The sequence below is a fragment of the Lissotriton helveticus genome, chromosome 6, assembly GCF_964261635.1.
Source record: "Lissotriton helveticus chromosome 6, aLisHel1.1, whole genome shotgun sequence".
Lineage (NCBI taxonomy): Eukaryota > Metazoa > Chordata > Amphibia > Caudata > Salamandridae > Lissotriton > Lissotriton helveticus.
Genome location: NC_136067.1, coordinates 172,732,281 through 172,745,349, shown reverse-complemented (window position 1 = coordinate 172,745,349; position 13,069 = coordinate 172,732,281). Strand labels below are relative to the sequence as shown.

The 13,069-nt window shown below is 46.2% G+C and overlaps 1 protein-coding gene across 3 annotated transcripts in view; it reads right to left on the bottom strand.

Moving 5' to 3' along the window:
* FDFT1 (farnesyl-diphosphate farnesyltransferase 1) overlaps positions 1-13,069 on the bottom strand; it is a 145,081-nt gene that overhangs the window by 65,238 nt on the left and 66,774 nt on the right. For all 3 annotated transcript variants that reach the window (XM_078647581.1, XM_078647580.1, XM_078647579.1), the window contains one exon: positions 8,567-8,719. In XM_078647581.1, the coding sequence (XP_078503707.1) occupies positions 8,567-8,719 (153 nt within the window). The remainder of the gene's footprint in view (positions 1-8,566; positions 8,720-13,069) is intronic.

Genomic DNA, 13,069 nt, shown 5'->3' with positions numbered 1-13,069 from the left:
TTCTGTTGTTTTGTCTTGTATGTTGAGGGTCACGGCTGTGCCCACTTGACATTCTTTTTCGTAAAATACTTCATCTTTGGATTTGGAATTTATTAAATCCTGTCCGGACGGACAGAAGACATATTACTGATTGAGTATATGATTATTTTGTACTGTATATTTAATGCACATAGGGACCACTGTTCTTTGTAATAAGCCGGGTTGACGACGGCGGAGGGTCTCTGCTCCTCGACGCCGATCGTCGCCGGGTTGACGGCGGAGGGTCCCTGCTCCTCGACGCCGATCGTCGCCGGGTTGACGACGGCGGAGGAGTCCTGTCTCTCGATGCCGATCGTCGCCGGGTTGATGATGGCGGAGTCTCGTCTCTCGACGCCGATCGCTGCCGGGTTGACAACGGCGGAGGATGAATCTTCGACGTCGACGACATACCTTTTCTCGACGGCGAGCCCGCTGTCGAGGGTCTCTTCTTTGATACATGACCCATTTGAAGATCTTTTTTCAGCGCCGAGCCCGACGCTGAAGCTGAAGGACGCGAGGACTTACTTCTAAAAGATGTTCTAGCCCTCTTGGAGCCCTTCTTGACTGGAGATCTTCCTCTTGACAGGCCATAGATACGAATTCGCTCTCTGTCTTTCAAAGTTCTGCTGGTCAGGAGCCGACAGTGAGAGCAGGCCTTTGGGTCATGGTCTTCAGGGAGACAAAGGATACAGACCTCATGAGAGTCTGTTTTGGCCTTCTTATGACCACAAGAAGGACAAGAGTCAAAAAGAGAAGGCATTTTAAGGTGTTAAAAATGCCCTAATTTGTCAAAAAAAGACAGTCTCTTACTTTTACAGCTGTAAAACGTCGAAGTAAAGAGAAAAAGTTGTTAAAAGTGAAAAGATTTTTCTGAAGAAATCAGAAAAGAGTGGAGCTGTGTTGCTAGGATACTTCCAGAAGGAGCCGGAAAGAACAACTGACCTAACTGTCACCCCTGAGGCATGATGGGAAGCTGGGGGTCAGGAGTGCCTTAAAGGCACGCTGTCAGTTTATTGCATGCAGCTACAGGTTAGCTTTTCAGTCTTTTTAGACTGTGTGTTTGCAATGCAGCCTGGGAGCTTCCTATGCTTTCAGTGTTTTAGAAGAATTTCTACTTTTTTCTGAGGATTAAAACAGTTCCAAAACAAACTTTATTGTTGTTTCTCATGTTTCTAATGCATGTTATTCATGTATGGTGGAACTCCTTTACAGCATAATTCAGCTCTACTGTTTATTAGGCTGCAATATATATATATATATATATATATATATATATATATATATATATATATATATATATATATATATATATATATCTATATCTATATCCAAATCTAAGCGCAGGAACCCTCTTGGGAGCAACCACACACAAACTCCATTGCGAACTCCTTTATTTCAAAATACTTGCCAGCAGGCTTTCAAAGGTGAGGTTTCTTCAAAAATAAAGTGCCAAATGCATTTCAAGAGCAGAGGCTCTCTTCGTCAGTGGCAGTAGTTCATTCAGCTGCTGACTCTCTCCCTTTAGTAAAAAGTCCCCGCCTACTGGGCGTTGGCAGAACAGTAGCGTTTATGGGATCTGAAGTCCTTTGGTGAGGTAGGGATGCTTTTCAGCGAAATGGATGCAAATTCTTCAACAGTGGGTATGAAGTCACAGCTCCGTTGTCAGCCTGCCTTGCTTCTTAGTAATTGATGGAGTGTTCAAGGGGCTACCCCTGCAGAGCCCCAAGACGTTCGTGTCCAAATGCTCCTCTGGCATGAAGAGCTGGCTCTGCGTCAGCAGCAGGTTGCTCCCACGGCTGGGCAGCTATATATATATATATATATATATGGGGCACATATAATATAGTGTTTCCGGGGTCCCGCACATGGGCGGGAATATTCTAATGCTTATGACTATTAATGAGGATCCCCTGGAAGAAAAACAACATTGACATCTGCTTTATGCAGGAAACACACCTTAATGTAAAGCCGTCACATCGGCTGCGCCACAGCAGATGGGGAGAAACACATTCAGCTATTTATTCCAACTACGCACGGGGAGTGGCAATACTCATTTGAAAAGGGGTAGACTGGCGGGGAGACACTGCATATATTGACCCTGAGGGGAGAGGTGTGATTTTTAAGTGGACCGACTGGGCGGTAGATCTATAATACTAGCAGCTGTGTATGGCCCGAATGTCAACTCCCCCCGACTTTTTCCGCAACATTTGGTCACGGATTAGGGCACTTGGCTGCCATACAATAATATGGGACGGTGACTTCAATGCCATACTGAATGATGATTCCGATAGACCAGGCTCAGCTCGTCCCCTACATCCTCAGGCTAGTACGGCATTACAGGATATCATTTCGGACGGTGATTTACTCGACATCTGGAGGGTCTGCAATCCAGGGCTTAAGGAGAGGACATGTGTTTCTAGCCAGCATGCAGCCTGGTACCGTTTAGACTTTTGGTTGGTATTATGGGATGATGCCACCTGGACACTTGAAGTGGCCCACCTGGCGCGCTCGCGATCAGATTATGCCCCATGTATGCTTAAATTATGCTTGCAAGACATACCCCCACACACTTTCACTTGGCATTTACCCCCACATGCACTACTAAACGAGGCCTTTAAAGAGGAGATCAGATCTGATGTTTCTGAATATTTTACTCTTAATTCTGGATCGCTGGACACTGTAGCCTCGCTATGGGTGGCCTTTAAGGTTGTGATTAGGGGGCAATGTATAGCAAGGCAGGCAGGTGTGCTTAAAGCCATCAGGGGCACTATAGCGGACTTAGAGGGGCAGATAAGGGAACTTGAAAGACAATTCTATTCTATGACTGACTCCGCTACAGCTGCACTTCTAAAGGCAAAACTGTTGGAGTTTGCTGAGGAATCGCAGAGGAAGGTCAAATTTTTAGGCAAATATGCAGAGGCAAGACGATATGGCGAAGGTGACAGACTAGGCCGCATGCTTGCGGGTATGGTTCGTCAATCCAGGTCCACTGCCTTTGTGCACGAGATAAACAGTGCTAGTGGAGACACTATTAGGGGCCAATCAGAGATTCTCGACGAGTTCTTCAAATTTTATTCTTCTCTATATACAGCCACCCAGACATCGAACCCAGAGGGTCTGCAGGATATTTTAGACTATTGCCCTGTTATGGTTTAACAATACACACAGAGTCTACATGGACCTACCCATCACGGTGGAGGATGTGAAACGGGTCATAAAAAGTTTGCCGCTAAATAAAGCCCACGGACCCGATGGACTGACTACCGCCTTCTACAAAGCATATGCAGAGGAACTGGCCCCCAGACTGCTCGCAGTATATGAAGAAGCACTGGAGGCGGGGATTCTTCCACCATCCATGAGGGAAGCAGTAATCATGACACTGTTGAAGCCTGACAAGGCGGAAACGGAGGTTGACTCTTACAGGCCACTATCCTTGATAAATGTAGACATAAAGATCTATGCTAAACTGCTGGCTAATAGACTCCAACCGCTCCTTCCGATGATTGCCCTCCCGGATCAGTCGGGGGTTTATCCCTGGACGGTCAACTTCAGACAACTTGCGTGCATTATTCTCAGTGTTGCACTATCTCCTCCCGGCTGACACGCTCGAGTGGCAATATTTGTTTACAATATTAACACGTATGGGATTGAGCCCTCAGTTTATAAATCGCATCAGGCTGCTGTATACAAAGCCGCTAGCCCGGATCAGAGTCAATGGTTTACTATCCGACCCATTCCATATATCGCGGGGCACGAGGCAGGTTTGCCCCCTTTCGCCCTTACTCTTTGCTATTGCCATGGAGCCCTTGGCTGCCAGAATCCGGCAACCTCATACTGCACGGGGAATAGGTTTCAGTACACGTAGCCTTCTGATCTCACTTTATGCGGACGATGTAACCCTGTACATTCTAAACCCCGAAGAAAATCTAGATCAGATTCTTCGAGAGTTCATCAGATTTGGAGGGCTGGCAGGTGTCTCTAATAACTGGACGAAGTCAGTAATTTTTCCACTGACTGATGGTACCCAGGTGGTGACATCTGAGTTCCCACTGAGGTGGGAGGCTGAGGCAGTCAAATACTTGGGGGTATGGCTGAGCCGTAGTCTACAAGAGATCTGGAACTTGAACTTCGGTAAGGCATACACATGGTTGGAAGGTAAGGTTGCAATTTGGTCTAAACAGCCCTTATCCATTGCTGGGAAGGTGGCACTGACAAAAATGGTAATTTTCCCGAAATTTCTATACCTGTTTGTCAACGTGCCGATCCCCCCTACACAACACTTTTTCTCACGCTTACAATCTCAATTACTATCCCTCGTGTGGGCGGGAGGACAGGCCAGGGTTTTGTGGGACCTATTGACACTTCCATTACGACAGGGTGGTTGGGCGCCCCGGACATGCAGCTCTATGCCCTATGTGCCCAGGCTCAATTTCTCCATTTTTGGGTACACCAGACGCCATATAAGCCTCATGTGGCGGTGGAGATTGACGCGGTGTCCCTGGTGCCGCTTGAGGTGGCACTGTATCATAAGTCACAACGTCCTAGGGGAGATGTAGATACGGCAGGTACTCTGCCCTGGGCATGGAACGCGCTCCAGAAGAGAGGCAACATCCCGGTGCAGTATGCGCCATCTATACCACTGGCGCGAAACCCCATGCTACCCTGCATTGAAGGTGGGGTGAGTAAGACCCTGGTTAAGGACATGCCGCTACACACCTTTGCTGACTTGTACCCAGATGGTGAGTTTAGGCCTCCCCCTATCAAGACTGAAAATCGCGATGTGTCATTTGCAGAGCTGTTTTTATATCACAAATTGAAAACTGCATATCGCGCACTCTGGGTGGGTTTTCCCGAAGCTCCCCCAATACTGCCAGCTTTAGAGAATATCCTGAAAACACCTTCCCCATGCAAAGTCACGCGCTTATATACCAGTATGCAAAATACTGCTCCGGTAGTTCAGCCAAAGTCCCTACATCAGTGGATTAGTGAACTTGACCCTCCATTGACAGAAGAACAGTGGGACTTCTGCTGCAGGCAGCTGACTGAGCTCTCCCCAAATTATAGACTTCGCCTAATACATTTAAAATGTTTGCAAAGATATTACAGGACACCAATCAGCCTCTGCCGCATGCGGCTAAGGGAAGATGAAAGATGTTGGCGTTGTGGGTACGCCCCAGCATCTTTCTTGCACATAGCCTGGGACTGCCCACGGATAACTGTTTTGGCAGGAGATATTTACTGCAGTAAATCAGATAGTGGGCAGAACAGATGCCCCCTCCCAGATGTTGGGACTCCTGGGCTGCGTGAAAGAAACACCACCCAAACAGCGCAAACTACATGCACTTCTTTTACTATACTCGAGACAACAGGTTGCTATTCGTTGGGGGGAGAAAGAGGGTACCAAAGTTCAAGAACTGGCTGTCCGATGTGACATTGGGTCACACACAACTTGAAATATTCTGGGACCTGATGCCCCAGACTTCAAGACCGCGGGACATATGTGATCCCTTCTTAAGTTAGGCGCGCGCCAGAGCGGTGTCCAGTCCTGGTGTAGATACTGAATGATGCGTTTCCTTGATATACTGGATTAGTTTGCAATGAGGTTGTATAATTGGCACCAGGCATGCCTTTGAACAGATGAGTATAGCTACATTATGCTTTTAGTTCGACTCCGACGTTTCATGTAATTTTTGTTTTCACATACGAGATGGTTTACACTACAATTGAGATATATGTGGTTATACTGCTACCTGACCTGCACGTGATGCTTACTTGATATATCATTCCTTCTGAGTAACTGTAATGACTTGTACTATGGAGCTTTGTATATTGCTGTAACGACATGCTGGCTGGTTTCTGGGTTGGAACTTCTGTTACTATTGTTTGCACCTGAACTTTGTATAAAACTTAATAAAAACAAACACATTTAAAAAAAAAAAAAAATAAGAACGTCCTCCAGAGGCAAGAGCACACGAAGGTGAGGATTGTGCGACCACGGATTCCATTTCGTGCGGATGTTGCCGTACAATCACATTAGCACTCCACGCTCGCAGAGGAAGCTTCCAGAGCCCACTTTGGGCCTAAAATTCAGTCACGGGGAGGCAGCAGCCCGCGATATTGATAGAGACTACAGTGGAGCCGTCTACACTCATTTCTTCTATATCTCGCCCCCAGGTGAGTGGCTTATAGTTCTCAACTGTGCTGGATGTGTCTGTAGGCTAGGAAGCCCAATCGAGGCCTAGAGCCCGCAACAAGGTCAGTGCTTACTCTTCATGTACCTCACATCAGGTAAGAGGTTTGCAGCTTCCCACAGTGTCTGTATGCTTTATTCACCAAGCAGCACTTCACCGCCACCCACAGGGAAAGTCAACCACTTGATAGCCTTCATTCTGTAGCGTATGTTTTTCTTCCCCTTGACATTCCCCTTGACATATTAGAGTGGGTAAGTACATAACAGGGGTAGAGGTGTTGTTGGCTACCCCCCAGCAGAGTCTTTTCCCATCCTCATTGCTTGTATTATAAACTAGCCAACACAGTAAGCAGGAAAAGAATTTGTATTATAGAATAGTCCTTTTCAATAACGGCCCGCTCAGCCACTCCAGAACGCTCCAGTTACTTCAAAATCCAGTTTTCAAAACCCAAACTGAATGTACTAACTACCCAGTAAAGGTGAAGAGGGAAAACAGGAAGGGGGACATCGGGTGGGGTAAGGGACAATGCACAGTGAATGAGATTATAATATATTGATAAAAAAGATTAGAACACACAACCACTTAAAAAAGTGCAAAGTACAGAGCTGGTGGGCCTCTATACTTTCCCAGTCCTTTTTCCATTGTCATTTATTTCCATTTTTTTATCATCTAGTATTTATTTTGTCGTTATGTTGCAGTAATTCAAAGCTAATATTACCCTTTCTTTGCGCCCAACAAGAATCTTTTTTCCTGTGTGCATTATACCTAAAATTGGTGAATACATCTGTACACCTGTTCCAAGTACGCCTGTCTGACCGAAAGCACTCATACGGTTCAAATAAATATTCTATTTTTTTACATTTAAAATGTTATTGCAATCATATGGTTGCCACATTTAGAAGATGGCATGTTCTCTTTTCTTCTTTTTAAATTTTTGCTTTATAAGCTTGCAATAAAAATATAGTTCATAACACCACCATGCCCAGGCCAGATGAACTTGCTTTGCAAATCCTTGATAAAGATATGATATTGTAATACACACTAATTTTGTGCTTTCATGCAGGCCTTAAACTGTTTTTAAAGGTTTTGCACAAATAACGCATTTAGGTAAAATGCCTGTTGCAGAAACATCAGCTGCAGAAAAAATAGTTTTTCGTTAAAGACTACTAAAAGAACTTGTCGTAGTGCGTTTCAAACAATTGCTTGTGCAGGTTCATTGTGACCGCTAAAGAATATCAAAATTCCGTTTCTAAGCTTCACAAAAAGATCAAAGAATAATGGCTCTGGGAGAAGTAAGTAAAAACAAAAAAATATTAATTGGAATTTGCAGAATGTATACTACCCGGTTATATATCTTTGCCCCACAATCGAGGCCATGTTCATATGATAGAATAAAGGCATAATACAAAGCACACACATGCTCTTTAGAAATGGCTATAACGTGAGATAAAGGGCTGTGCACTCAATAAGAAATTAACATTTTTTAGGTCCAATCATTCGTGCAACAGCGAAAAAAACTGACAGTTCTGTTCTACAGAGAGTGACATTTCTTGAGATTTCAGGTTTAGGCCCAGATGCATGAAGCTAAAAACCGCTCGCAAAGGTTTGCGACCGGTATTTTTTCATTTGGGATGCATCATCCCAAATGCAAAAATCGCAATTTAAGAATTCGCTAAATTGCGATTACTTGCATTTAAGAAATCTCAAATTGAGATTCCTTAAATGCAATGCATGAAAATGTAAAAGATAGCGATTTCGCTAATAGGGCTCGCGAATTACCATGAAGTTCAACTTCATGGTAATTTGCAAAAACTTTGAAAAATGCACTAAAGTGCATTTTTCAAAGTTTCATGTTACGCACACACATGCCCTAAGGGCATGTGTGTGCGCAACATATGTGAACAGATCAATTTCAGGGGGTGCACAGGGTGTCCTTTGGACACCCCTGCACCCTTGAAATCGCATTCTCATTTTGCGATTCGGTAATTGCGAATCGCAAATTGAGAATGTCTTCCCATTCCTTAATTGCGACTCGCAATTTGCGAGTCGGAATTAAGGAATTTTAAGAAATCGCTATTTTTAAAGTGATTTCTTCTTACATAGCATTTTGCTATTCCTTATTAGCGATTCCTTATTTTTCGCTAATAAGGATTTGCAAAATGGATGGTTGATGGATCTAGGGGTTTGTTCCATGGCACACAAGTTTACACTTAAATGTACATGATAAACAAAGTTTCCATTGTCTCCAACAGGGTTTTTGGTCAGGAAATTCTTTTCAAATTTAAACAGAAAATACTGCATTGTACCATTTATTTTAATTTTATTTTGTCTGTAATTAAAACAACCGCCGTCCTCACCTCTTCCACATACTGATACATTAAAGCTTTCACAGCTTGTATGTTTGTGGCATCCATCATCATGGTCACAGCTTGTCCCTTTCGAATCTTCACCACACCTCTGAACACCTGCTGGTTATTGTAACATGCAGCCAAAGTGGCGATAGCCATTACCTGTGCACGAATGAGAAAGCATACGTTATTCAGCTACTAATGGGAAGAGACAGTAGGAGATGCAAACCAGTGTGTTAAAAAAACATACCAAGTCCACTACTTGAGAAGTAAAGAGCTGTCATTTCCAGCTGTAGAAAGAGGTCAGAAAAGATAGTTGTTGCATGTCAAACTAGATTTAATGAGCAAACACCCCATTATGGGAGAGGTAAGTTACTTACTAATGCTTATGGGTAAAACATACATTACTTACCTCCGGTGTTAGACCTGTCTGGCTTTTTGCGTAGTCCCTCCAATTTATTATTTATTTTGTCCCCTTTTTGCCCCCCATACTTTTACTAATTTTTGTGTCCACTAGCCTTTCTAGGTGTTGGTGAAGGGGATAGGTGTTCTTTTCCCCCCTCATAGTTTTTCACCTCAGGCCTAGAGGCCTTTTCTGACAGGAATAAAGTTGGAGTCACAAAATGGTGGCTACCAACTGTCCCAACTGCCAAACCCAGAACCTGTCCCATAGAATAGAATAGGGCGTTCCAGAACCTTCTGGTCCCTTCTGGACTCCTGAGGGTCAGCCTATAAAAGGCGGAATGCTGGACAGCCATTTTGTCTACCAGAGAGAGTCAGCTAGAGGACAGGCTGTAGCTTAAGGTGGGGGTAGGATAGTCAGAGGTTTGGCCTATTGATTCACCACCCTTCCTCCCTTGGGTTATTTGTCCTATCCCTGCTGCGTTGGATGATTGGAGACCCTGGGCGCCTAGTTGCCCCTAGTCTAGCAACAGGGGGTGTTAAAAGGAGAAGGAGACTGCAGCGCTGCGGAGCGCAGTCCTCTGCCCAGTAAAGGAACTTAAGGGAAGTGACCCCAGGATACTATTTCAGTGGCTATAAGGGCTGTGAGCTGGTGAGGAGTCAATCGCCATAAGTCACAAGCTTATTTTCCCCTTTTCCCTGTTACCTGGGGCTGCCCTTGCTGAAGTGATCTCCTAGTGACTGTAGTGGGGCTGGTAGCGCGTTTTTCACGAGGCGCCACATAGTGCCCTGGTCGCTTGTTCGGGCCGCCTGTGTGCTCTGTGGTGGCTGCGGCGGTCGCTGCTGGAGAGGATCGTCTTTTCCTGCACTGTCTCCTGTCAGCGCTAACCCGGCACAAGGAGCGAGTAAGCCGGTGCTTGTGGGCGGGGCCGGAGAAGGTAGAACCGAGCAGTCTCCAAGTGAAGCCGCCGCTCGCGCATGCCCGGTCGCGCCGCTTCCCTTCAGGAAGGCGGAGGCGGGACCAGGCGGGAAGGCGCCGAGAGCTCAACAGCGCCTGAAGCGAATTGCATCGTCTTTCCCCCACTCGAGCGCCTCACGAAGGAGCTGGCGCGAGCGGGAGGGGAGAGTTGAGGAGCCCAGCAGCGGCTCAGAGGAATCGCGGAAAACTCCCTTTCCTTGCTCAGAAGCCACACGGAGGAGCTGGCTCGAGTAGGAGGGGGAAGCTGAGGGGCCCTGGAGGTTGGTGAGCCTCTTCAACGTTCAGCTCCTTTGCCCTGCCGTTGGTGACTCAAGATTGCAACTCACAAATGTACCACAAGTAAGGAGGATTAAACAGGGGAAGTGAGACATAGTCAGCACTATAGCTGAGAATTTAAACTAAAGGGTACAGCATCCATGAGGAATCTCTGCAAGGGGCTACACTGACAGTTGGTTACCTGGAATCCCCAGACTGGCTCATTGCTTATAGCAGGTCATTACTCCAGAGGAGCCAGTCTAGGCTGGGAAGTGGATACTGAGGGATTAAACAGTGGCCAGTGAGGCTGTTCTAAGAGTACCTGCTAGTTAAGTAGGAAAGTAGGTGTCTAAAAGGGACTGCTGCTGCTCAGTACTGTACAACTGAAACCTTTCTGTAGCAGTGTCCCATGGTGGTAGTTAGAGTGGCAGAGAGGGAGAGTTAAAGAGCACTTCATAGAAGTTGAGTGTCATCAAAGTTTGGAGTCTAATGTGATGAAATGTACTATTGATGTGGATTACTGATACAAGTTAACCCTGTTGAAAATAATACTACTGATTTCATGTCAACTGCATATACTGAGCTGTAGCTTTCCAAAGACTTAAGACTAATGCTATTTCTCCTGATGGAATGTATATTACTAAACCGGGAATACTAAGAATAAGAGAACAAATTCTATTTTTATAAACAAGTACTTATTTTTCCAACATTGGTGTAGCGTCATTTTTGTGTGCTATTGCGTGAATTTACTGCTGGGTGGTTTGCAACCTTCACACTTGTGCCTCTAGTATTTATGTCTTACCCTAGGCCAGGCTACCCTAGGTGACCTGTCATCCCAGGTTCCAACATCCGGTAATTCCTTTTCTGATAGAAACTCCAGCTAACTTAACTGCATATTCCTCACCTTCTGAATATCCCCAGACGCTAGCCTGCATCAAAAACTTTTGCATACAAATCCCTTCAGCGTCAGCATGGGGCGCTGTGTGGCATTTTACTACTTCTTCCCTCTCAGTCTTGTGTGGACGTGAAATATGAGAGAGATGCCACCTGCATGCGCCAGCGTCACTTTCTTTCTGGACTGTCATACCAACAGACAGGGGTCCTCTGATCTCCACCTCTCCCAGACGACCTCCCCAATCCAGTAACAACGCATCCATCCCGATCTTTAACTCTGGGGTATGGAGAGTGATTTGCCTTCAGTCCTATTGCATCTGAACCACCAACACTGCAGATTGTTTGCAGTCTCCACCAACACCTGGATGGAATCTGATAGATTTCCTTGGCGCGGGACCCACTGAGACATCAGAACTCACGGCAGCTCCAGCCTTTGCCACCTGATGTGGCCCACAAGCAGGAAGAGCCCCGGAAGCCTCAGAGCCGCTTTCACTGAGACCCAGGTCAAAGGTTGGGTCTTAGCCCAAATGTCCTTGACTCATTGAGGCGAAGGAATAGCTTGGAAAAGCACTGTATCCAAGAAGGCTCTGATTAAGGCGACCGCATGCAGTAAGCGGTCCTCCGCGTTGCACCAAATAAAAGACAGTGAACGCCTATTAGGTGCTCTGTCGGTCTGCCTGTCTATCTAACACACACAACCACACACACAACCACACACACACACAACCTTGAAATATTTCGACCTTTAGAAAAGTAGGTATATAATATTCTCCATTCCTCATTTCTCCCTTTTTTACCCATAATAATAATAAATAAATAGGATACACCTACTTTAGTATTTTTAGATTACACTCCAGCACAAAAGCTAGGGCTGGCTCCAAGGCAGTCATTACCTTCTTGCTTTAAAGGTCGTCGTAGAGCTGAGGGCAATGTCTGGGGTAGCCACTTATATACTAAATTTAGGAGACTTTTAGGGGATTAGCAAGTAGAGCCAGTGGGCATCTTACGGGGGGGGGGGGGGGGGAGATTTGGGAACTACACCCTCTATTAAGCCACCCTGTTTAATTTCAGGTTAAGTATCTAATACATTTGTGTCCTGATAACTCGGAGTGTAAGGATGATATTCCATCAGACAATTTCCCCCCAAAAAATCAGGCTCAGGAGGAGCTTGGCGGGCATCCGAGATGGCCGCTTGAGCACAGCGCTCTCCGGACCCTCGCCGCTCCCGACATTTTATCCTGGCTGAATCCTGATTTCTTGCAAGAATTCGTGTAGGGGACGCTTGGCTGATTACCCTGGCACTTTTCAGGAATCGATTTGGATCTCGTATTCCTGAGTTATGGTGCTCTGAACTTTTGGGCTCCGCCCTTGAGGTGCGCCCGGGACGGGGTGCGGTACTGTAGCCGTCCTGCAATTGAACAACAACGCAGGAGATCTGGCCTTGTGGGTCCCCCCTTCCTAGGTTTCGGTTTCGATTCTGTTCCGACTTGGGCCACGGCTGTGGATGTCGTGTTGCGACTGAGACTTGGAGGCGGATCGGCTGTTGGGCTTTCATGTGACCTATCTGCTGGTTTGGCGACCTCCACCCGAGTTGTGCCCCCTTTTTATGTACTTTTGATCCTGTACTTTGGGTGTCGGGCCCGTCGAACCTGGTGGCTCGTCCTGTGACGCATCTTCAAAATGGCGGGCAGAGGGGACAGAGAGACGCGCAAGACGAAAACACCTCTGCGCGGAGCTCCAGTTCAATCGAATGTCATGGACCGTTATACCCATTCTAAGGGGTCCCCCGGAGCTGCCCTGCCTGGTTCTAGTATTGCGTCCGAACGAATTTTGGAAGAATCGGCGGAGCCCTCCTTACAGGATATCATGGGCGCCATCTCGGGTGTGAGGGAATCCATCGGCCTACAGTACGAGGCCTTGGCCCATAAACTTGACACCGTGGCTATTGAGGTGAATCTGATTCGTGCTGATCTCGGCAAGAC